The sequence below is a fragment of the Canis aureus genome, chromosome 13, assembly GCF_053574225.1.
Source record: "Canis aureus isolate CA01 chromosome 13, VMU_Caureus_v.1.0, whole genome shotgun sequence".
NCBI classification, from domain to species: Eukaryota; Metazoa; Chordata; class Mammalia; order Carnivora; family Canidae; genus Canis; species Canis aureus.
The window spans coordinates 8,840,613-8,864,473 of NC_135623.1; the positions used below are offsets into that span (position 1 = coordinate 8,840,613).

General features: G+C 59.9%; 1 protein-coding gene and 1 long non-coding RNA gene across 17 annotated transcripts in view; one reads left to right on the top strand and one right to left on the bottom strand.

Annotated features, from left to right (window-relative positions):
- Nucleotides 1–361: 361 nt before the first annotated feature.
- KCNQ4 (potassium voltage-gated channel subfamily Q member 4) overlaps nt 362–23,861 on the bottom strand; it is a 52,254-nt gene continuing 28,754 nt past the window's right edge. For 3 of the 9 annotated variants that reach the window (XM_077844530.1, XM_077844521.1, XM_077844529.1), the window contains exons 2-13: nt 22,688–22,778; nt 21,913–22,039; nt 21,539–21,714; nt 20,916–21,041; nt 20,422–20,532; nt 20,128–20,223; nt 17,448–17,536; nt 15,631–15,792; nt 8,695–8,915; nt 7,633–7,732; nt 5,327–5,458; nt 2,709–3,099 (exon numbers count right to left, since the gene is read on the bottom strand). In XM_077844530.1, coding sequence (XP_077700656.1) covers nt 2,724–3,099; nt 5,327–5,458; nt 7,633–7,732; nt 8,695–8,915; nt 15,631–15,792; nt 17,448–17,536; nt 20,128–20,223; nt 20,422–20,532; nt 20,916–21,041; nt 21,539–21,714; nt 21,913–22,030 — 1,707 coding nt within the window. In that variant the 5' untranslated portion in view covers nt 22,031–22,039; nt 22,688–22,778 and the 3' untranslated portion in view covers nt 2,709–2,723. Of the gene's footprint in view, nt 2,463–2,708; nt 3,100–5,326; nt 5,459–7,632; nt 7,733–8,694; nt 8,916–13,385; nt 13,443–15,630; nt 15,793–17,447; nt 17,537–20,127; nt 20,224–20,421; nt 20,533–20,915; nt 21,042–21,538; nt 21,715–21,912; nt 22,040–22,687; nt 22,779–23,861 lie in introns of those variants that run through there. The other 6 variants (XM_077844525.1, XM_077844523.1, XM_077844528.1 and 3 more) reach the window with 6 other exon arrangements.
- Nucleotides 2,651–6,930, top strand: LOC144281787 (uncharacterized). 8 transcript variants are annotated; one of them, XR_013350187.1, is made up of 5 exons: nt 2,651–3,111; nt 3,271–4,277; nt 4,740–4,893; nt 5,052–5,147; nt 6,779–6,930. It is a non-coding gene; the product is annotated as an uncharacterized LOC144281787 (long non-coding RNA). The 8 variants fall into 8 exon arrangements; XR_013350183.1 differs by lacking the exon at nt 2,651–3,111 and having other exon boundaries at nt 3,118–4,277; nt 5,052–5,151; XR_013350182.1 differs by lacking the exon at nt 2,651–3,111 and having other exon boundaries at nt 3,118–4,277.

The window sequence follows — 23,861 nt, forward strand, 5'->3', positions numbered from 1 at the left end:
GGTCAGCCTGCCTGAGAGGGAGGCTGAGACACAAGACAGATCCCTGACAGTTAAAGCACCTAGCTCTGGCTCTGCCTAAAACCATTCTAGACTCCAGGCAGTTTATTTATCTCGGCTTTCTTTCTTTCTTTTTGCTTTTCTTTTCCTCTTTCTTTCTCCTCCTTCCTTTTTAAAAATTTTCCTTCCTTCCTTCCTTCCTTCCTTCCTTCCTTCCTTCCTTCCTTCCTTTTCTCTTAAGCTATAATGGGTTAGGGTTTTGTGGTTTACAACCAGAAGAGTGCCGACTAATCCAAGTGTCTTCATCCCCACCCCCAGACCAGGTACCCCACCCAGAGCCACTGAACAGCCAAAAGCAACCACCTCCTACTGAAAACTTTAATGAAACCAATAAGTTAATAAGTTAACAAAGTGAGGTACTTGCATATCCGAGAACGGGGTTGGTGGGGGAACCTCGATCGTGGAAAGAGGGAGGGCTTCATCCCAAATCTCCTTTGGTCATAGGGTGATCCCATTCTCCTGCCCCTCTCCACAGCTCTGTCTCTGAGGGGATAGGGGGTGGCTCTCTGGGGACAGTGCAGTGCAGGTGAGGTGAGCCAGGACAGGCTCCATCCAGGGCATGATGGTCACATGCAGAGGGTATGTGGGGGCAGAGGCTGGGCACCATGGGGCTGAGCAAGATCCAGCCCCAGCCCTGGAGCTGGTGCATGCAGGTCCCCAGTCATGAGATGCAGGTGGCTGGGCCTGAGCCCCTGGTTCCCTGGTACCCCACAGACGGTCACCATTGGTCCACTACCCATCACCCTCCTGCTCCCTGCATTGGCTTTGCAAAAAAGAGGGACAGAAAGGTAGGGATGCCCTCAGACGTGCTGAGGGCCTGGCATGGAGGGGGGGACTTAATGCCAGTATGGGGGGGCTGCCAACTGAAGTGAAGAGTGAGGTGCAGAAGGAGGGAAACGGTGCCTGCGAATGCCAAAGGCACAGCTGGTGCCCGACAAATAGGAGTTGCTAAATGCATTAGTATTCTCTCAGGGGCTGAGACGGACGAGGAAGGGGGCAAGTCTAGTGGAAGCAGGCCTGACAACCACCCTGGGGAAGGGCCTGGGTCTTTCCAGTGCCGTCCAGGCCCGAGAGGCCTAGGCCTGAGTTGTGCTGTAGGAGGACCTTTGGGGGCAGCAGAAGCAGCAGGTAGGGCTCTTGGACCAGTGAGAAGTAGATCTTGAGAAACGGGAGCTAGTAAAACTCTGAGGTGAGGCCTGGGGTCACTTCAGAGCTCCCTCTCCTACTCAGATGGACCGGCAGGCTTCCTCTGTCCCCTGGCATCAGCTGCCGAGGCCCAAGAAAGGCTGAATGGCTGTGTGCTCGTGTCTCCAAGTGTGTGTGATCGTGTGCGTCAGTGAGTAGGAGAGGCTTTCCGCATGTTCAGGGAAACTTTGTGTGACCACAGGAGCACTGTCCATGGGAGATTTGGAGGCCAATACAGAAACCTGTGCTGACCGAGGTGTCTGGAGGGCCAAGGAGGGGAGTGGACGTCCAGCAGGAGGAAGGAGCCCCTGGGAGGGGATACCTGCCAATGGGAAGAAAGGCCCATGCGCTGCCCTTGGGGAGGCAAGGGATAAACAGGCCCCATGCTGGGTGAGGAGCGGGTGGTAAGCCAAAGAACAAGGATGGGGGGCATGGCCAAGCAGCCTGAGACCAGCTATTGCTGGGGCCCATCTCCCAATGAGGGAGGGGCAGAGGGACCCCATGGGGGTCCCCAAAGTTGCATATTTAACATAGTTTGCATATATGGTGCCCAACTGCCTTGCGGCAGGGTTCTATGCTTATAGGTACCCCTGGGCACCTTGGGCCCACCCCAAGTGGGGCGGGGACTTGGCGGGAGGGTTTCCCTGCTCTGTCCGAAGGGCGGGCCGGAGACCTCACCTTGCATAGCTGGAAGCTGGGTCGGGGCCCAGGACCCCAGTGCCCCACTCCCACTCCCGGGACACGGCCCCTGCCCAGCGGGCCATGCGGGGCCTCGATGGAACGGGTGGGGCTCTGGGGGGCCGGACATCTCACGCTCCTGAGGTGGGGCAGGTCGCTGGCACCCCCACGCCGGGTATCGCGCCCACCCAGGCAGCTCAATACTGCGTGTGGCCTCCCTCCCCGCACGGGAGCAAGTTCAAGTAAGAGAGGAGTCCGGGGCCTCCGAGGGCGGGCCGAGCGCCAGCCCCAGGGGCCGGCCGTGTGCTGCCCCGCCCCTGAGAAGCCCCTCAGTCCATGTTGGTGCTGACCGAGCGGGAGATGCTGAGCGTCTGCGCGGAGACGGAGATGTCCTCGTGGTCCACGGGGCTGTGGTAGTCGGAGGTGATGTCGGGGTCGAAGAGCGGCACCTGCACGGTGCCCAGGCTGGCCGACGTGCCGGAGCGCAGGCAGCGCGAGTAGAAGCCCAGCAGCAGGTCCAGCTTCTGCTCGATGGACTGCACCTGCCGGGGGCGGGGCGCGGCTGGAGGCGGGGCTTGGGAGGGAGGCGGGGCTCCGGAGGGGCGGGGCTCGGGCGGGAGGCGGGGCTCGGAGGGGCGGGCCAGGAGGCGGGGCGGAGGTGGGAAACGGAAGGGGGGTGGGGAGGTTCATTCCCGGAGGGAAATTTATTTATTTATTTTTATTTATTTTTTTTTCCCGGAGGGAAATTTAATTGTGACTGGTTGCAGTATTCCGGGAGCTAGAGATGGACAACGGAGGCGGGGTCACGTGGCAGCAGACGACACCGGGTCGGGTTCACCTGAGGCCACGCCCACCGGGAGGCGGGGCTTGGCAGGCGTGGGCGGGCTTCCTGGGAGGCGGGGCTTATCTGCGGGGCGCCGGCCCTGCTCCCGCCCCCCAGGCTGGGGTTCCCGGCGGCGGCTGAGGCGGGCAACCTCCCCGCGGCCCTCTGGAGCTTCTCGGCCCACGACCAGCTCCGCCATAGCAGCGAAGCTCCATCCCATACTCACCTGCTTCTCCACCTTGACCACGCGTCCCATCATGCTGATCTCATCCACCGCCTCCGTGTCGGAGGGCCCCTTGTCTCCCTTCTCTCGGGCCTTCCGGTCCCCGGGCCCCCGGCCCACAATCTGGTCCACCCTGCGGAGGAAGGTAACCGTCAAAGGGCCCAGGCACACGCCAGCCACCCCTCCCCCGCTCCCTCAAGCACTCTAGGTTGCCTGGGGAACGGGGAGACCCAGCCTGCACGGGTAGGAGGGCGCCCTTCTGCCCTGACGAATGGAGACTGAGCTGGATGGAGGGGCCTTCCAGGTTTGCAGGTGTTCCAACTAGCCCAGCAGTGGAAGAGCACCACACACCAGCATGATGAGTAAAGCAACTGCCTGGTGGGAAGACGGTGGACGGGAAAAGAGAGACCCAAGCAGGAATGCGAGTTATAAGGCGGACGCAGCTGGAGCTGGCCCACAGAGCCATAGCGTGACTCTTGAAAGCATTCTCTCTGCCCTCTATCTCCAATTTCTTTCCTCCCTCTCTCTCTTAAACCTATTCCAGGCAGGCTTTCATTCCCACCATCTCACCAAACCTACTGCTGTCAAGATCCCAAATGACCTGTGCTGTTAAATTCGATGATCAACTCTCGGCCTCTTTATACCTTTTTAGTGGCACTTGGCACATCTGATCGCCCTTCCTCCTGCACTTCCTTCACGTGGGGTCGCAAACACCACCTTCTCCCAGCTCTCCTCCGGCGTCCCTAACCTCTCCTTCTCACCATCCTTTGCTGGTCCCGCCTCCTTCACCTCCAGGAAACAGCACAAGACCCAAGGCTCACTCCTGGGACCTCTCTTCTCTATGCACTCTCACTAAGTGACGTCTTCCGTTCCACATTTGCAATTCCTCTGTACCCTGTTGACAGCAAATCTGTCTCTCCAGCCCACACCTCTCCTCTGAAGCCCAAACTGCTCAGCCTAACTGCCAGAGCAACACTCCTCGTAGAGGTCCGATGGGCATCATAACCCAACACCTCCCAGCTCTCCTGAGTGCAACCTGCTGCACTTGTTGCCTTCTCCATGTCAACAAACCAACTTTTTCCTGTTCCTCGAGCCATCACCCTTGGCTTCAGCCTTGACTTTCTTTTTTTTCTCTTATACTTCCCATCAGAAAACCCTGTCGGCTCGACCTTCAAAATATATCTGGAGTGTGCACGCTTCTCCCCACCTCCACTGCTGCCAACACTGGTCCAAGTCCTCATCATCTCTTGCCTGCACGTCTGAAGCAGCCTCCTCACTGGTCGCCCTGCTTTCACCCTCGCTCCCTGATAGGTCATTCTCAGCACAGCACCCAGGGTGCTCCTTTTAAAATACAACTCAGATCTTGCCAGTCCTTTGCTCAAAGTTCTCCAAGGCTTGCATCTCCCCCTGGATGAATGCCAGCTTGTCTGCAGTGGCCTACAGGGCTTTATACAGTCCAAGTGCCATTCATCTACTAACCTCGCCTACTTCTCTCAGGCCAGAACAGACACACTGGGCTCCTTGCTGTTCCTAAAACAACACCCCAGACACTTGCCGGAACCTTTGCTCTTGCTGTTCCCTCTGAAAACTCTTCAACAGCCACAGGGTTGCCTGTAGCCTTCAGGCACCTTCAATTCTTTTCTCAAATGTCAGCTTCTTGCCTATTTAAAATCACAAACCTCAACAACCTAACCCTTCTGTTTCTCCTTAGCCTTGATCATCATCTGACATCGTCTAGTTTCACTTACTTATCATCTGTTCTCCTTCCACCAGAATAAAAGCTCCATGAGGCCAGGGACTCTTGCTTTCTACCAGAGCCCCACTGTCTGGCAAAAGTAACAAAAGCTCAATGACTGTTTCTTAAGAGACCAAGTCAATGAGTGGACAGTGAGAATGCAGACCACAAGAGGAAAAGAGCAAGGTGTAGGTGATTAAGGTCTTGGTGCAAGAATTCTTCCTATATGCTGGGTGGAGAGAAGAGATGCGGGAGGGTTCCTGAGGCAAGAGGTGGGCAGCATTGAGGACGATTTCCTATGCGCTTGGCAGATGGGAGATCACTAATTATTTTTAATCCTATTATTTTAGGGCCAGGAAACAGCCATCTAAAGACGTCCCCCGAGGAGCGCAGACCAATAGGGTTCGCATAGAGGACGGGCGTCTGGGTCCTTCTTCAGGCTCAAGGCAGGTGCGCCCTGCAAGCCAGGAGCCTAGCCCAGGCCAGAACCTCCAGCTCCCGCCGCGGCCCCTAGGGGGCGCTGGCGGCTCTGTCCCGGCGCGGGGTCGGGGTGGTGGGGGTGGGTGCTCCCCCCCTCGCAGGGCTCGCTTTGGGGCTGGGGTCGCCTCACTGCCCGTGCACCCACCGAGCCTGCAGGCTCTTGATCCGGCCCAGCATGTCCAGGTGCCCCGCCGAGTACTGCTCGATGACGTCCTTCACGTCGTATGGTCGCAGCGTCTCCTTGAATTTCCTTTTGGCCACCAGGAATTTCAGGATCCTGTCCAGAGAGGGGGGTCTCAGCGGAAACGGATTCTTTCCCAGCCCCCTTTGCTATCCTTCCATCCCTTTGCTAGCTAGCCTTCTGCCCAGCATGAGAGCACCTTCTGCTTGGGTCACTGCAAAAGCCCCTGCTGGGTCTCCCAGCCTCCCTCCTCCCCACCAGGTTCCACCCCTAGCCCTCTGATGTCTCTCCCTGGTATTATTATTATTATTATTATTTATTATTATTATTATTATTATTATTATTATTATTATTAATTTTAATGTGCCTGTATCTGCAGTAGCATTAGCCTGGGAGGGCAGGGTCTGGGCCTGGTTTCTCCCTGCTAGCTGGGACACAGGGCAGGCATCTGTGAACACCGGTGATCAAGACGGCTTGGGGGAAGACATTTTTGCATTCGTTCCACAAATGTTTATTAGCACCACTAATAACTGGACCCTGGACACCCAAAAAGGCATCAGATCCAATCCTTGATCTGAGTAGCCCTGCTGTGGAGTGGGAGACAGGACACAGTTATGGGGTGACAAAGGCCATGGCAAGGAATGGAGGGATGGTCTGGGATGATGAGAAGGGGGCTCTCAGCTGAGGAGGTCAGACGACAAGTCTTGAGAGTGATTCCGGTCCCAAGGGCAAGAGGGGGATGAAAAGAGACCTCCTGGACGCAGACAGACATGGAGGCATGTGAGGGAGATTCTGTTCAAAGGAGCCAGAACTAGGAGCCAGAGTGAAACTAAGGGGCAGATCCACCTGGGGAGGTGGGGTGGCAGGTAAGAAGACAGAGAAAGATGGGGCTCCTGGGTGGCTCAGTTGGGTTAAGCCTCTGCCTTCAGCTTGGGTCATGATCCCAGGGTCCTGGGATTGAGCCCCGAGTCCGGCTCCCTGCTCAGTGAGGAGTCTGCTTCTCCCTCTCCCAGCGTTTGTGCTCTCTCTCTTTTTCTCTCTCACTCACTCTCAAATAAATAAAATCTAAAAAAAAAAAAAAAAAAAGCTGAGAAAGAGATTGGCCTTGAAAAGGAGGCTAGTGGGTGGAGGTGGGGGGTAAGTGAGGAGGAACTCTGGGGAGCCCCGAATCCCTGGCAGAGACTGGGCAACGGCCAGCTGGGGTGGTGGGGAAGGGGCCGTGGGGTTTCCTCTGGTTGGCATGATAGTTCTGCCCGCCTGTGTGGGGAGTGCCCTGGACGGGGAGAGTCTTGAGCAGGAAGCTGGAGGACAGGGGCTTCCAAACTTGCTTGACCCAGACCCACCCTAAGAAATACATTTTACGGGGCGCCTGGGTGGCTCAGTCAGTTAGGTGTCCAACTCTTGGTTTTGGCTCAGGTCACGATCTCAGGGTGGTGGGATCCAGCCCTGCCGTCATCGTCATCGGGCTCTGCACTCAGCCGCCAGTCTGCTTGGGATTCCCTCTCTCCCTCTCCCTCTGCCCCTCCCCCTGTTCACCCCCCCAAAATAAATAAATCTTTTAAAAAATACATTTTACATCAGAAACCAGTATCCACACACACACGTAACTGAAACGTATGTTTCATCAACATTATTTATCCTTCCTACTGGGGAATGCACTCTGCTATTTTCTATTCCTTTTTTTTTTTTTTTTTTTGGTAAATGCTGACCATGGCCCACTAAATTGATTTTACTAAGTTGATTTCAAACTGTTGTGACCTGTGGTTTGAAAAGCTCTGCTCTAGAGGAAGCCCTGAGGGAGCCAGACAAGCTGAGGTCAAGAGACCCAGGAGAGAGAGAAACGGTGAGACACAGCAGCGAAAGGAAGATGAAACTGAGACAGAGATGGAAGGAAAGAGCCCCCAGGACAGACGTGGGGACAGGCAGGAGGTGGTACACAGCTAGAGCAGGGGGAAGGGTTGGGGGGGACTCGGAGAGGACCCTGCGGGTATAGGACAGGGACCCTAGTGGGCAGCCGAGCCTACCGCCCTAGCCAGCCAGCCCTCCAGACGTGAAGAGGATGAGCAAGCCCTGCTGGGAGCCATATGCCACCTCCCACCCCACCCACACTCCGGGGTCCCCGCCAGCCAGCACCGCCAAGGGTGCCAGGCAGGCAGCAGCTGGCATGCCCGGGAGCCAGGCCAGGCCTGGCCATGAGGGCAGGCCCCAGATGGGGAGCAGCAATGGGTGGCAGACAGGTTGGGAGGGGGCACCTCAGGCCTCAGTCTCACCTGACGGAGCGAATGACCGTCTTCACAGCGGGCATGACGTCGTCCACTGTGAGCTCACACTGGTAGCTCTTCTCTTCCGCCACTTCCTCCGAGGGGCCCTCTGGAAAGTCAGGGGGCCAGGTGGTGGCAGCAGAAGGGGCCACTCCCAACCCCTACCACCACCTGCCGGACCCCCCTTTAGAGATACTGATAAGGAGACAGGCTCAGAAAGGGTCTAGAACCTTCTTGGGGGCACAAGGCAGACCAGGCTCCAGCCTCCCTGGCTGCTTTACCCCACGTGGAAAACCCTGGTTCACTGCATGCCCATCTGCCCTATGACCGGTCAGGGTGAGAATCTGCCTGGGGGCCAGGTAAGCGGGAGCTGTTTTAGGGTTTGGCCTGAGGTAAATTCCACGCAGCCCGGGAGGAAGTCCCCCTGGTCCCACGAGCACAGCGAGCCCCAGAGACCAGGGACCCGAGGCCTCTGCACATAATCACACATGCGGTCTTATCCTTCAGCCACGAGGGAAGGGAGCTTGAGCCCCTGGCTCCTGTGCCAGCAGCTCCGCTGCTGGGTCAGGCCCTGAAAGCCAGTCCTTCTCTATCGGGGTGAGAGACGCTCCTCCCAGGCTGCTGCAGTGCACGGAGAGGGGATGCTATCCTTGCTCCACGGGGCCAGGGAGGGTGGAAGGCAGGCAGCTTCCTGGGCAGGGAAGACGAGGCCCTGGGCGCCAGCCGTGCCCAGGCTCCCATAGGTCAGCGCTTCCCAAGGACTGGCTCATGGGATCCTAAAACTTTCCCATAAGTGGCAAAGCCGGGATTCAAACCCCAGCAGCCTGGCTCCAAAGCCTGCCCTCTTAACCCCTCCCAAGTGCCACCCTCTACATTCTCATTTGATTCTTGAACAGTCTGCAGCCTGGCAAAGCAGGTGTTACAGCGCCCAATTCACAGACCAGAAAACCAAAGCCCAAAGACGGTCGAGCAGTTAGAGAGCTGGGACCAGAACCATCCTGCCACCCCTCGTCCAGACTCGGTTCCCCCCACCGCAGGTAGGTCCTGGGCCCCAGGCCCCCAGGGGCTCACCCTCGGCCGAGGTGCGGGGTTTGAGTCTCAGGGAGGCCCGGAAGCGGGTGCGATCATTGAAGCTCCAGCTCTTTTGCACCTTGGTGGGGCTGGCGGCCTCGCCCACCTGCTCGCTGCCTGGGGAGGTGGGCATTGGCGGAGGTGCCAGGTGCTGCTTGGAGGGGCCCGTCCGTCGCTGAGAGCTGCCCATGCGGATGCGGTCCTTGATGCCCATCCGGCTGCTGGCAGGGCAGGTCGGGTGGGGGAGAGAGCCAAGTTAGCTGGAGCAGGGAGGGGGAGTGTTCAGGGGGCTTGGGGGTGGCTACTGGGTTTTGATTCTCCACCAAGTGGAGGCTTCCTGGGTTGGAACAAGGGCGTGGCAAGGGGTTCCCTGACCCTTCCAGAAGCTGATGCGGGGTCAGTCTGAGCAGATCCCCTCCCTACCCCCATCTCCCACCCCTCATTGCACAGACAGATAAGGGAGGCACACAGGAGACAGATGTCAGAGCGGAAGGAGTGAGAGAGACCCAAGAAGCAAGTCAGAGACAGACAGGAGGATGGGAGAGCTGGGCCTGGCTCAGGTGGGTGGGTGGAGGTGGAGGTGGCCACCCCTTTGCGCACAGACGGGCTGCTGAGGGATGGAGAGGCTCACCTGGCCATGCACACTGAGAAAGGCCTCCAGGTCCTCACTGTACACAGAGGCCGGCTGTGGAGCTGGCGGGGTGTGTGTGTGTGTGTGTGTGTGTGTGTGTGTGAGCACGGTACCAGTGTGTCTACACTGTCAATTTATATTTTCCTCCTTTCCTGCTGGAGCTCTCCGATCCCACACGGGTCGGGTCAGGGCTTTAGGACGTGGTACCGCTTTGCAGGCAGAACATTGCCAAACTCCCAAGGTGTGCATCGCAGACTCGAGCAGAAACAGTGCCCCCGCCCGGGGTGCAACGTGCCGGCCGCAGAGGGCCTTGGCCTTGTGGTCTGGCTGCCGAGCCCACATCTACGCCCGGGACATGTCTGGTGCCCCCTCTCCCCGCCCCAGTGAAGGTCTTAAGCCGTTCTCCTGTGGTCCCCCCTGCCTGAGAGCTGCCCACCTGGACTGAGGCCCACTCTCCCAGCTCCGCACCCCCCACTGCCTAATGAACCCCCATTTTAACAACCCCTGCACATCTGTGTGCACAGGTACACACATGTGCACGTCCGGGTGTGTGCTCAGACCTCCCTTCCTGCACCCCAACTCCCTACCACATCCCCGATCCTCGGAGGAAGACCCCAGGTGGCCCAGGACAGGCCCTGGCTAGCCAATACCCGGGAGGGTAACTCTGTGTCCCAGGGTTTCAAGGATCATGTCGTCACTGTCTGGTAGGACCTATGCAAACGTCCTCCACCCCATGCCCTCGTGACGACTGCCTCCTTGCCGTGGCTTATGGGCAGGTTGGGAGCCCTTTCACCCCAAATGTCTGGGCCCTGGCTCAGGAGAGCACCAGCCAGTCTTGGAGGAGGCCTAAGGTGGGACAGGGATGCGGGGAGGAGACTGGGCCACCGACTGTCAGGCACTTCCAGGTCAAGAGCTGACCAAGGGACACGTTCTGGTTTCAGGGCTGGGTGGGAACTAGGATCCCCCATGCCCTGGGCATGGGGTACAGGGTATAGAGCCAAGGTGCTGAGGTGAGGAAGATCTCGAAACCAGGGGCACCTTCGAGAAGGCAGCCAGGATGTAGAGCCATCCTTAGGAGTAGGGGCCTCTGCCCAGAAGGGAGAGGTTACAGGTCGTGGATTGGGGCCCTGAGGATATCAGAAGGGAAGGACGAGGCAAGCCCCACAATCCAGCATGCTGTCTGCTGGCCCAGGATCCCCTCAACACATCCCGGAGATGCCAACCAAAGTTTGAGGTTGGCTCTCCCAAACTCCTCTACAGAGCCATTCCTTCAGGCTCTCCTCATGCTGGCAAGCACCCCCCACCCGCCCGGCCCGTGCAACCCCTCCCTCTGTCCTGCACTCCTCCGAGGGGGAGAGCAAGAGCGGGGTGGAGAAGGCCCTGGCACACAGCCAAAGGCCTGGAACTCCAGATCTCTGCGCCCAGCACATCACTCCAATGATGTTCTGGGAGAAGGGGGGGACCTCCCTATTCACGAGAAGTGTGCAAGCAAGACTGGGCTTGCTCTCAGCAGGACTCAGGGAGGAAGGGGTCTGGAGGCTTGCACTAGAGGCCTTGAAAGGTCCCTTTCCAGCTCTGATTCTGTGATGGTTGGAGGAGCTTCCAGCCTGGTTTGTGGGGTTCTGTAACTTTCCAGCCAGCCAGAGGCCCTGGGCTCCTCTTGAATGTAAGAAGGCACTGTTTTCCCAGGGGTGGCCCTGGATTCCAGCTCCTTGGGCAGGGCCCAGGAAACGGCTCACGTCAGCCTCTCTGGAGCCTAAAAGCTCAAACAAAATGGAAAGAAACCTGGCACGCGGTGGACATCGGGGGAGCTCCTTCCCACCCCAGGCTCCTCGGGACACGCAAGGTCCTGTCTGAGGCCTTGGCCCTCCCGGCCGCTTTGTGTGGTGGGCTCCGCGGGTACCATCCCTCGTTTACAGACTGGCAAGGAGGTCAAACGACCTGCTCAAAGCCCCAGAGGCAGCAAGGATCAGAACTCAGCCTTTTCTGAGACTTCAGAGACTGTTCTTTCTCGGGGACCAGCGATCAGGACAGTGTCCAGGGCAGCAGCTCTCTGCTGGGGGCAGTTCTGCTCACCCGGGGACACTCAGCAACGCCTGGAGACATTTCTGGTGTCGCATTGGAGGGCGCTCCTGGCATCTAGTGGGTCGAGGCCAGGGAGGCTGCTCAACAATGCTAAATAACGCATGTGACAGCCCTGTCACCAGTGAAGAATGATCCGAACCAAGACTTCCCTGGTGCCAACGTTGAAAGACTGGTCTGAGGGGGCTGTCAGGGTCTGGGACACGGAGGGGTAGGCCTGACTAAGGTGACCCCGTGGGGGAGGACGGGACTGGACACAGGCTGCCCTCCGACTGCCCTGCTGGATCAACCCCTGTGCTCCCGTCCACAACGAATGACTTTAGGGATTCCATCTGGCCCAAAGGCCACGCTCCTGGAGGGGGAAGAGGCCGCCCATCCCCTCCCATGCTGCCTACAGCCCCTCTGCGCAGCCTCATGGCTGGCTCCCCTGGCCTGGCCTGGCCCTTCCTGCTCATCATGCCCACGCTGCTGACGGCGTCTTGCAAAGGGGCAGGTCCAACCCAGAGACTCCACAGCTTAACCTCTCAGTTGTGTCCCCGTTGCCTTCAGCCATGGTGTCCAAGCTATGCTTAAAAATAAGATCTGGGACGCCTGGGTGGCCCAGTGGTTGAGTTTGCCTGCAGCTCAGGGCATGATCCTGGAGCACAGGATCGAGTCACACATCGGGCTCCCTGCGAGGAGCCTGCTTCTCCCTCTGCCTGGGTCTCTGCCTCTCCCTCTTTGTCTCTCATGAATAAATAAATAAAATCTTTACAAAAAATAAAAATAAATAAAAATAAAAATAAGATCTTAGCTGCTCCACACACCACACTGAACAAGGCCAACCACTTATCTAGCACTTCCTATGAGCCAGGCACGGTTTGAGGGGAAGCAGATGCTATTACCATCCACAGAAACTGAGGCACTCGAGGCGTCTGGTGACGGTCCCCTAGCTAGTGCGTGGCGGCCAGGTTCGGATCCAGGACACTAGTTCCGAAGAAGCACTGCCTTTTGGACGGGCAGCCAGAAGCTCTGTCAACCACATACTTACGGGCTCCCCAAACCCACAAGGCTCCAGAAGCCCTTCTGAGGAGACCCAAGACGCCGTGAGCCCAGCCTGCCAGGCAGGGCCTACTGGATGACCCTCAGCCAGGGCCTTGGGGTTCCTCACGATCCGGCTCAGCCCCCAACCTCACTCCTGAGCCCACACTCTCAGATCTGGCCACACTGGGTTGCCTGCTCCCTTTCCACAGCTGTGCTCTCACCTCCTTGCCTTGGTGCACGCTGCTTCCTTGGCCTGGCAGGCCCTCCCTCACGTCCACTCCTTTTGGGGGCTCCTCTAGGTGAAGTGCCTGACCCTGGCTCCGTAGCCCCTCTGCTTCCTCATTTGTTGCATTCATCACACAGAACAGCAACTGCTCTCTGCAACTCTGCAGGCACTGTCTTTTATGCACTGCTACGTCCCTCGTGCGGGGCCGGGCACAGGGCAGGTACTAAGGCATGTAGTGGTGATGCGGCTCTAAGAGCTGGGCTCTAGCGTTAGCGAAAGAGGTGCCAATCCCAGCTCCTTCAGGCATCTGCTCGGTCCCCGGGGGGTGGGGAGGGGGTAGCGGGAAGCCAGGAAGCTAAACCCAACACGTGGCAAGTCAGAGTGGGAAGGACCCTCAGAGAGCCTCTAGTTCAATCTGCCCGTTCCTAGTTCCACAGGTCCAGAGAAGGGAAGCAATTTGACCAAGATCGCACAGCGGGTCAGCGGCAGAGCCAGAACTCATCCCAAATCTCCTACAGATGTCCCTCCTGGCAGAGTGGGCACCAGGCCCATGCCCTCCGACCCGGCAGAGGCATCCCCAGGAAGGTAAGAGCCTCCTCAGGGCCCCAAGGCAGACGGCAGGCTGCAGGCACATGCACCTTGGCCTTGGCCTATCCTGTCCCCCTCTCCAGCCCCCGAACTGGGTGGGGCAAGGAGGAGTGGGGACAGGAGGAGCAGGCGAGGGGGTACCTCGGTCTCCAGCTGGCGTGGATCCGAAAGAAACTCCGTTTATTACTAAACATCTGGCTGGAAGTTGAGAACAAGACACAGAGGTTAGTGGGAAGGGGGCAGGTGGGTGGAGCGTGGGGAGCTGCCAGGATGGGGCTGGCTTCCTGTGGCTGGTGGGAGAGAAGAACCCCCACCCAAATCCTCCTCCAGCCCGCATCCCCAGAATGCAGAGATTATCAGGGTTTGCATAAGGATCTCCTGGGGAGCAAGTTGAATATGCAGAGTTCTGTGCCTCTTCTCCAGAGAGTCTCCTCCTGTGGCCCTGGGGAGAGGTCCAGGGATCTGCATTTTTTAACGCAATGCCCCACAGATGCTGATGCAGGAAGTCAGTGGACCATGCCTTGAGAAACAGCGTCTTAGTGCCTCATGGAAAAACCTCAAAGAGAGGAGGTGCTGGCCCTGGCAATGCCATCCCCCAGGTAGTCCTGCTTCTTGTAGTTCTGGGTCCTTCCACAAGCACCACAACCAGCAGAAGTGTAGATATGTATGTGGGTGTGTGCGTCGGGCGGGGGGGAGGGGGTCCTGTCTGGAGCACCCACCCCATAGGGCCCAGATAGCCAAGAGTTAAGGATATGGCCATTTGGCCTGAGCCTGGGGACTGATGTCCTAGAAGTCACAGCTCGACCTCCTGCAGTGCCTGGGGAAGAAGGGACACTCCACCACCCTCACCAGGAGCCCCAGCCACACAGACAGTCCAGGGCAGACGGAAGCAAGGCTGGGGGTTAGTGAATGCCAAGCCCTCAGCAGTCATCTGGCCCTAGACTTAGGGGGACCCAGAGCCCCACAGCAGTTGTGGGTGGGAGAGGTGCCATGCACTCTCTTCCGGAGAGTTCCCAGCCAGGCCTGGCCAGTCATGCCTCCCTCCCTCTAGCCCCTGATCTGGAGGGGCCTTCCGTCTCCCAGTCTCCCGCTGCTTTCTGCTCCCTGTTGGGCCCCTGGTCAGAGATGCCCTCACTGAGAACAGGGAAGAAGTGCTGCTCCCGGCATCCTCTGCACCGACCCCTCCCCCTCTCCCCCACAGGCCTTTGAGCCTGGAGACCCCAGAGCCCCTGAGCCGCCTACACATTGCTGCCTAGGACCCAGAGGCCCAGAGTGACATGATGACTTTCTCAAGGACACACAGCATCAGGTGGCAGAGGCCAGCTTCCACCACGCGGGCCTCCTGATGGCTGAGTGGCTGGCCTCTCCCCTCCCTTGCTCTGGGCCCAGGGCTCAGAATCACACCTGAGGCTCAAGGCCCAGACGCCCACCTGGCTGATCAGGGATGATGTGTGAGGATGAAACAGAGCAAAGAGATGGGGAGGGGGCAGGGCAGGGGAATGAGGGGGGATTGAACCCTCTACAGGAGCAGCCGCTCCCCCATCCTGTGAGCTAGAGAGCTGCCCTTCTCCAAAATTGCCTGAAATTCCACTAGTTTGAACATGTACGTAGGGGTAAGCATTGTTCTTTCTTGGTTCTTCTTTCAGGATGCAAAAGCTCCAGGAGAGACAGGCCAAGGGGAAAGAGACTGTTAGGAGCAGCAAAATGTCCCTCAGTGAGGAAGAAAGGCATTGTGGGAGAATCCCAAGAGGACCCTCTGGGATTAGCCAAACTGTAGACAAGGGTTGCACGAGACAAGAGCATTAGTCATTGGCTGAGTTTACGTAGGTCCTACAGCGGTTCTTAGTCACGGATCTCTGTCTCCAGCTGGCACCTCGTTCCCTAGAGGCAAGGTGGCGAGCCCCTTCTAGAGGAACATGCTGGGGGAGGGGGTTCCCTGCCCTTGCGCCCCAGAATGGGGCCCACGATTACCTGAGCCGTAAGCACCTGTGGCCAGCGGCCTCCTCCTCTCTCCAGCTGCCCGGGAGGGATGGGGGTGCAGGGATGGAAGAGTGAGGGGACGTGGAAACAGAAAGAAAGAGGACAAATGGAATGAATGGAGGAGGTGCCGGGAGAGGACGGTGTGGACATCTCCCCCGCTCAGACCCTTAGAGCCCCAGGTGACAAGCAGGTGAGTCCAGCCTGGCCTCTCCAGAGAGGCTCTCAGTCTGTACCTGTCAGGCCATCCGACGACAAATGCCCCGGCCCCGTGACAAGGCCTGGGAGTCCCCAGAACAGGCCCAGACACCCACATGGTGGCCACAGGCAGGTCTGAGAGAGGGTGAGACAAAGAATGGAAGAGGAGGAAGAGAAGCAAGAGGAGGTGGCGGCCCCGGGGGGCCCCTACCTTTCCCCAGGGCAGAAGGAGGCGCTGCCCGGCCGGTGGCAGGTGGCAACGGGCGGGTAACGGGAGGGCGCTCCATCGGGTACCGGCGCCCGCCGCACCTCCAGGGGCCGTAGGCCCCCATTGCGGGCCCGTTGCACGTGCTCAAACAAGAGGGCCAGCTCTCTGCAGGAGAGGGCGCCATCAGCGGCAGGCAGGGCCCTGGCACCCCCCCACTCGCCTGGTGGGCACCGAGCTCTGGAGCTCAGATCCTTCCAGGCTCTGCCTCTAGAGGGGCTCAGCAAACACCCCAAGTCAGAACAGGCAGGGTGGGGGGGTGGCTGGTGGGAAAGACTAACCTTCCTCCCTCCCTTTCTGCACTCAGTTCCTGGGAAATCCTCAGGGCTGCCGAGTATGGTTGTGCAGGTTGGGCACAACTTGAGGGCACCCTGGGAAGGCGGCAAGCGGGAGCTTGAATGTAGCCTACTTCCGCTCATGGAGCTATGCCTCCCGGGAAGCCAGCGGCAGCCCTGAAATCCTCACTCTCCTCATCTGACTGGATTTTAGGAGAGAGACTTGATGGGGTAGCTAGCCCAGCCCCCCACTCCTCCAGCATCCACCCCTACCCCTGGTTCCTGGAGACTAGATTTGGGCCCAGCTCCTTCCTAACTCTCCAGGCCGTGTCCGCTTCCATAACCGAAGGAGGGTACCTGCCCCCTGCCTGCCCATCACAGGGGTGTGACAGTGAGCTCCCAGGAGCAGAAGGCCCGCGGACCTAGAATCTCTAAACCAAGTTCCATCCCTCCTACCAGAGGCCCCGGGACTACCCCAGATCTTCCCTCCCTCTCTCCCAATCAAACACCCCATTCCTAACAAACCAGCTCCTGTCCGGCTCCCTAAAGCCTTGAGTCCTTAGAGCTGCCCCTGGAAGGGGGGGCTCCTTCTAGACCAACCACCAACCCCTATCTCTGAGATGGGAGCTTGCCTCTGCCAAGTGGCAACGAGGGAGGGACCCAGTATGATTCTGGGAGCCCCCTCCCCCACCCCTTCTCTCCTAGGCTCCCCTAAGAAGCCTCTGGAGCCTCCCCTAGGAAGCCCCTGGAGCCCGGAGGGAGCAGGGAAGGGGAGCCAGGCATAGGGGTGAGTGGGATCATGAATCAGCTGCTCTTGGAGAACTAATGAGGAACAGGCCCCCCCCACCTCACCCCCCACCCGGGAGAAGCACTGAGCGCAGCAGCCCTCGCCCAGCCTCGCCCAGTCTCCCTTGATGCCCGCCTGCCCTGGGGACTGAGCCGCACTCTCTGGTCTTCACTCCTGCCCAAGGACCAGGCACAGGCCCCAGGGATGACTGTCACTAATAAGGGGCAGCCTTCTGCCGACCCGGGCCAGGGGGGTGAACCCGCTTCTGGGCACAAGGGCCAGGAAAAGCAGGAGCAGGCTCACACACAGGGGCGCTGGGGTGGGCCCGGCGCCGACCTCTGGCACACACGCTCCTGCCCATAGCACACACTTCCTCTGCGCAGCTGCCGCATGCCAGGTAGCAGGGGCTAACCCCTCCCTCACCTGGGACGGAGGGGAGATAGCTGTTGTGTCACCGCCCTGAGGGGCAGCAAACCCCCACACACACCCTGTACCCAGTGTCCACCACCTTCCCGGGGCAGAGCAGGACGGGAGAGGACGCTCCAGGCTCTGCATTACACGGGATTTGCAGAGCCAGGCCCCATTCCCACCCTCCAGCTCTGAGTCCCAGCCTCCCCCCCCCCCCCCCCCCCCCCGTCCTCAAGGGGCATGGCCAGCAGCCCCCTCCCACCCCCACCCTGTCCCCCTGCAGCAGGGCCTACCTGAACGATGGCAGGATACTGTCATAGTAGTACCAGGTGGCCGTCAGGTAGGCCCGGCTCGTGTCGGTGGAGTACAGGCGCCACGCGGCCTGGTCGGAGGAGGGAAGGAAGGGGAGGGGGGACAAGGCATCAGCGAAGCCTCTCGCCCCTCGCTAGCCCTCTGCCCTCAAAGGAGCCAGTCCTCGGGTCTGCCGGAGGGGACCCAGAGCCAGAGGCTGCGGGCCCCACAGCCTGCTACGAGGATTAAAAGGGCCAATGTCTACCAAGTGCCAAGCACGGTGCCCGGCACACAGAAGGCACCTGACACCAGGCTCCCCCGTCCACACTCCCATTCCCTCCCGTGGCCACAGCCAGGGAGCAGCTATTCCCTGTGTATTTGATGAGTCTTTCGCGCCCTCTGGACTCTAAGCTGTGTCTTGGTCCCCGCTGTACCCCCAGCACGCGGTAGGTGCTTGGGACCAATACTGGCTAGGTGAATTATTATTGCTCCTAATAAATCCACCCTGTGTTTTCCCAGCTGCCTGGCACTGCCCATGGGGTTTGAGGAGGGGAGGACAGAGCGTGGCCTACCCACCCCTCAGCATGCGGGGACTTGCAGGATTGTCTCTGCAGCAGGAGGGATGAGGGCTGGACAAGAGGAAGGACTGTCCTTCTCCCTCCGGGTAAGAAGAGGAGCCAAGGAGGGGCTGGGAGTGGGGTGATTAGGGAGGGCAGGGAGGCATGGACAGAGCCTAACTGAGACCCGGATGCCTCCCCGCTGTGGGCACCTCTTTGCCCCGAAGGCACTGCCCACTGCTGAGCTCACTGGCCAGGCACCCTCCTAGCACAGGGGTATTTTTACGTCCTGCTTGCCTCGGCCCCTGGCTTGAGCCAGGGAGCAGCTGCCAGAGCTGTCGCATTAATTATGGGCCCCACAATGCCAGCTGTCTCTTGGCCTGGACAGTGCCAGCCGCCTGCCCTCACGATGGCCCTTGGAAGGCCAGGCCCCAGGGGACCACAGCCATTGTGCCCCAGGGGACGCTGAGAAGGAAAGGCTGGGCTGGCGGCTGCAGATAGCAGGGACGCGGAGGGGGTTCCACCCTGGGGCGGAAAGATAAGGGGGGGTCGAGTCAGGCCTGGATGGGGGAGCACGAGGACGGGCGCCGGGGGCAGGCCGAGGGGGCTGTATCCCCTGAACTACTTCCAGTAGGCCCTGCTCCCCCTCGCACCCCAGCTAGAGGGAAGCCCAGGGCTGAGTCACAGAGTCCCAAAGCCCCGGAGCCCCTGCCTCCCTCCCCACTCCGGCCTATCAGCATGCCTCAGCGCGGCGGGGGAAACTGAGGCCACGCACTCCTGCTTTGCTGGTTCTCTTCCCCCACCTCTGGCGGCTCCTCCTCTGCCTCCCTGACTAGCCCAGCCCTGCTCCCCCCAGTCACCAAATGCTGAGGTTCCTCGAAGCTCGTCGGGGACCATCTTCTCCACCCCTGCTCTCCATCCCGGGCCAGCTCATCCTGGCCCTGACCCCATTACTCTCCACCCCTGCCTGCTCAGCACATCCCACTCCTCTTAGCTGCAGACCCGTATGTGCAGCTGCTTCCTCCATGCTGCCCCCCAGGGCTCAGGCCCTCAGGCTCTCCCTGCTCTGGCCAAACTCATGTGCCTCATGCCCCAAGCCTGGTCCCCCTCTAGTGGGGAGGGTAGATCATCCAGTTGGGAGAGCTAGAAACCTGGAAGTCCCCCGCCACACACCTCCCCACCCCACTGCTGAGGCCACGAATTTCACTTCCTAAATATACAGAATCTGCTCCCTCCTTCCCACGGGGGCCAGTCCGCCAGCCCGTCTTGCCCACACGTTGCCAGAGCCCCTTATCATCTCCCCCTGCACACCCGGGGCACTCTCCAACCCACTCACCTCCTTTCAAAATGCAAATCTGATCCTGTGGCCCATTCCTGCCGTTTCATACTGTCCGTGGCTCCTCATCACTCTTAGGAAAATGTTAAGCTCCTCCCTGTGGCCCTTCAGGCCTGGGCCTCACCCACTTACCCAACTCCTCCTTCCTCTATATACCCTTCTTGGAGCTTTTCCAGCCTCGCTAGCTGCCTTCCAGTTCACCAAACACACCATGCTCCTTTCTACCACCGGGCCTTTGCACATGCAGTTCCTTTACTTCACCTCTTCCCCTAGTGGACTCCTACCGGTCCTCCAGCTTGCAATGCAAGGGTTAATTTTCTAGGGTCATCATCCCTGAGTTCCCCTTCAAGGTCACATCAGGCCAGAACCCTGTGAAATGCTCTGCAGAGAACTATGCTTTCTTTTAAGGCGGTTGTCTCAGCCTATAGTCACAACATTCATTCGTGTGAGTGCTGGTGCAACGAACCGGTGCTGGGAGCAGCGCAGGCCCACTGACGACTGCACAGCCTTCGGGTGACTGTGGGGACAAGAGGACAAGAGGACTGCAGGCCACGTAGGGTAGGGGCTAGAGCGGGACAGTGGGGCAGCTCTGACGAGGCCTGAACCGGTGCATGGGGCACAAGGGAAGTTTCTGACAGTCCCACTTAGCATCTCAGCTCTAGCCCGGACTTGGCACGTGACCTCAGAAAAGCTTCAAAGTGGAGACACAATCACGAAAGTGGGACACCCAGGTCAGCACAGAGAGGTGACCCACCAGTTCATTTCAGGGGCTTCCCGAGCCACTCGTACCTGGATGAGGTTGGCTGCAGGCATCCTCCTCTTCTCGAAGTGCTTCTGACGGTGCTGCTCCTGCACCTTCAGGGCAAAGCCAGAGCCAAGGATGCCCTAGGGGAATAGGGGTGGTTGGGAAAAAGGTGGTGGGGGGGGGTACAGCAAAAGGCCCAGAAGGTCTCCATCCCAGCCCCATCCCCCCCGCTGTCACCTCCCCCACCTGTGCAAATGCAGGACAGAGTTGGGTTCCCCAACTCTGCCCCCAGGGCCCTCTCCCCCAGGCTGGGGGACCCTAAGTGCAGGGGGACTCACAGCAGGCAAGGCAAAGAAGGAGATGCCTAGTAAGGCAAAGCCGGCGGCCAGGACCCTGCCCAGCCATGTGTGTGGTGTCTTGTCACCATAGCCAATGGTCGTCAGTGTGATCTGGGGACACAAAGAGTTTACCCTCAGAGCTGGTTGGACCCTCAGAGCCACCCACAAGAGCTTGCTGGGGCACAGGCAGGTGGGAGCCTGGCCATGAGGGGTGCCCTGCGGTGGTCCACAGGGGCTGGCTGGGGGCATAGGCAGATCTCTCCCCTTCCCTGTCCCCTGGCTGGTCAGGGCTAAGGTGGCAGGGGCTTGGTGTGGGGAACTAGATGGAGCACAGGCAGGTCTACTGGGGCAGGTTGGGGGCCAACAGAACCTGGAGGGGGCAGCCCCCACTGAGAGGACAGGTGCAGGCTCCCTCAACCCAGAGTCAGAGTCCCAGTGGTGACGCAGGGGAGGGTCTGGGGAAGAAGGGCGGCCCTGCACGGACCCTCACGTACCGTCCCCCACCAGAGCGAGTCGGCGTAGGAGGAGAAGTCGGAGTTGGCGTCCTTCTCGGCCAGGTAGACCAGGAAGGAGGCGAAGATGAGCACCAGGAACCCGATGTACCAGGCGGTGATCAGCTCCTGCGAGGGCAGCAGGGGGCATTAGGAGGCCAGGGGGGAGGGGTACGAGGAGGGGGGTAACACGGCGCCCAGCTGGCAGCTCTGGGCAGCTGGGGGGTCCCCACAGCGGCCTTTGAGAGGTGCTCTGGGGGGAGACAAAGATCCCCCACGACTCCGAGTTGCTCAGAGATGGCTCTCCCTGCCTTCCTTTCCCTGCTCCTCCCTGCAAGGGGACCCTCCCCCGCCTTCCCACCTTCCCGCCCCCCAGCCCCCACCCTGGCCTTGATCTCAGTCCCCAGACCCACTGCCCCCCAGCACCCCACACCCCCCACAGACTCCGCCCCAGCTCCCCACTTTACTGTGCACAGAGCCACCGAACCCAGAAGCTTCCAAGCCCTGCCCGGCAGGCCTCGCCTCCTGACCAACACCCAGCCGGGGCCCCCAGAGACCGTCCCCTGTGACCTGGCTGCCACAGGGTCCCCGGCCTCGCCCTCGGCCCCCTCGGCCTGCAGGCGCACCTTGCTGTGCGCATAGACCACCGAACCCAGCAGCTTCCAGGTGCCCCCGCGCCGGTCCATGCGCACCATGCGCAGGATCTGCAGGAAGCGCATGCTGCGCAGCGCAGACGTGGCGAAGATGTTGCCCTGCGTGCCCGCGGCGATGACAGCCACCGAGGCCACGAACACGATGAAGTCTGCAGGGTCACAGAAGGCGAGGTCACAGCCGGCCGGGACCCAAGGTGTGTGGGGGGGAGTCTTGGGGCCACGGGCTGGGGGGGTAGTGGCAAGGGGATGGGGGGGTGGAATCTCTAGCTGGAGCTGGGGTCTGGGGCAGGGTGTCAACCCTGGGGCTCGGGGGCAGGGGGCAGGCGCGGGTGCCCAGGTCTTATCACCGATGACACAGAAGGGCTTTCTGGCAAAGCGGAAGCGGCCCTGCCATCCTCGGTAGCGGCAGCAGCATCCCGCTGACCAGACGCGGATGATGTACTCCAGGCCAAACACCACGATCATCACGAATTCCTGTGGGACCAGGGGCCTGAGTTCTGGTCTCCCCGCTCCAGGAGCAAGGGCCCGGGGCTCACAGCACTGGCCCAGCCCCCAGTCCTTGGGTTAGGAGGACCAGGATTTCCTTGGGCCACCTCTCCTGGATGTTCCTACACCTGGCTGGACCTGAGGAGGATTCCAGAAGGCACGTGGCCCCTCCCCAGACTGCCTTCCACTCCCTGTCCACAAGCTGTCTGGGGATTTCTGCCCTTCACCCAGCCCTCCCCCTCCCAGCTATCCCAGACTCAGTAGCCCTGCCAACCCACCAACCCTGGGTGACATAAGAGGTGGCTGTCTGTCGGCTGTCCACTTCCAAGGTGCTTCTATTTGGAGAGGAAAGAAAAAAACAAAACAACCACCAAACCAAGGGTTGAGTTGACCCTTTGGGCCCCGAAAAGGAGTGAGGCTTATCCACCTCTTCCTGGGCCCAACATCAGCCCTGGCTCAGTGCCAAGAGGTCCCTCAACATCCGTTCTAAAGCAGGACATGAAGTCCAGAGAGGGGCAGCCATGCACCCAGGGAGCACAGCGCGGCAAGCCCCTCTCTGAGCCGCAGGGTGAGAAGCCTCTGTGCGCCTCCACCCTGAGCCCACAGCCTGGCTCAGGCCCGGCCTCGGGCACTCACCAAGATGAGGAGACATTCGTTGGCAAGTTCCTGGTGCTCCTGGATCGTGGACAGCACGGACAGCACCAGGCAGCTGAAGACCAGCAGAAATCTGCAACAGCAGCGCGGAGAGGGTCAGACCGCGGCCTGGACAGGACGGCCAGGGGGCTGCCCAGGTGCGGGTGGAGGGAAGCGTTATTTGGGAAGAACTGTCTGGAAAGCAGAATCCAAATCAGGGTTCCCCGGAGCTGCGGTTCTGTGCTGGACCCCCAGGGGCAGAGCCCCCCACATGCCCACTGCCCCCTCAGGGGCTCCGGCTGCGGCCTGCGGCTCCCAGGGTGGTCACCCAGAGGTGGGTGGCGGGGCTGTCCGGGCTGCCGGTGGGAACAGTCACGAAGCACCTGCAGGCTCAGCCACTCACAAGAGGGGTCCTCAGGCCTTGGCTCGGTTTTAAGACTGTTTTAAGAGAAGTACCCCCGAGGTCAGCCGAGGGGCCCGGGAAGGTCAGCAGCTAAGAGAGAGGTCCCTGCTCCCTGTGACTCCGAGGTGGCAGGAACGTCGCTTCATCTGGGGACAGTTGCCTCTGCCTTCGTGGGCTCTCAAGGAATTAAAGAAGGAAACAACTATGAAAGGAAAGGAGACTAGGGAGGCCAGGGAAGGGGGGAAGTATGCAGAGTGGGACGAGGTCTGGGGAGGGGAGTCAGGCCTCATGGTCCGTGGCTCCCCTGAGGCAGTGGGAAGCCCAGAAAGAGATATTTAGAAATGGAAAGAACTTTATAACCCAGCTCATCCAGCCCTTCCCTCCACCCCAGCTGCACATATGAGGAAACTGAGGCCCAGACAGGGAAAGGGACTCATCCAAGGTCACTCAGTGTGTCCAAGACAGAGGCAAGATTACAGCCAAGGTTCCCTCCTTCCCAAGGGATGGGAAGAGGGGGAAAGGGCACGAGGGGAGAGGCTGGCGGCCTCGGACAGTGTGTGAATACGCAACACAGGCCAGGCTGAGGGGCACAAGCTACAGGGGAAGGGACCTGGTCGGAATCCCAGAAGCGCCCCTCTTTGGGAGGGGGATGCGCTGGACATGCATGTGCCCTGGGAGAGGCTCTGGAGGGAACAGGCTTCTCTGCAAACACCTCCCTTGTGGACTGACCCACAGCCTCCCCCAGATGCTCCCAGAGTCTCCCCACCTGGGAAG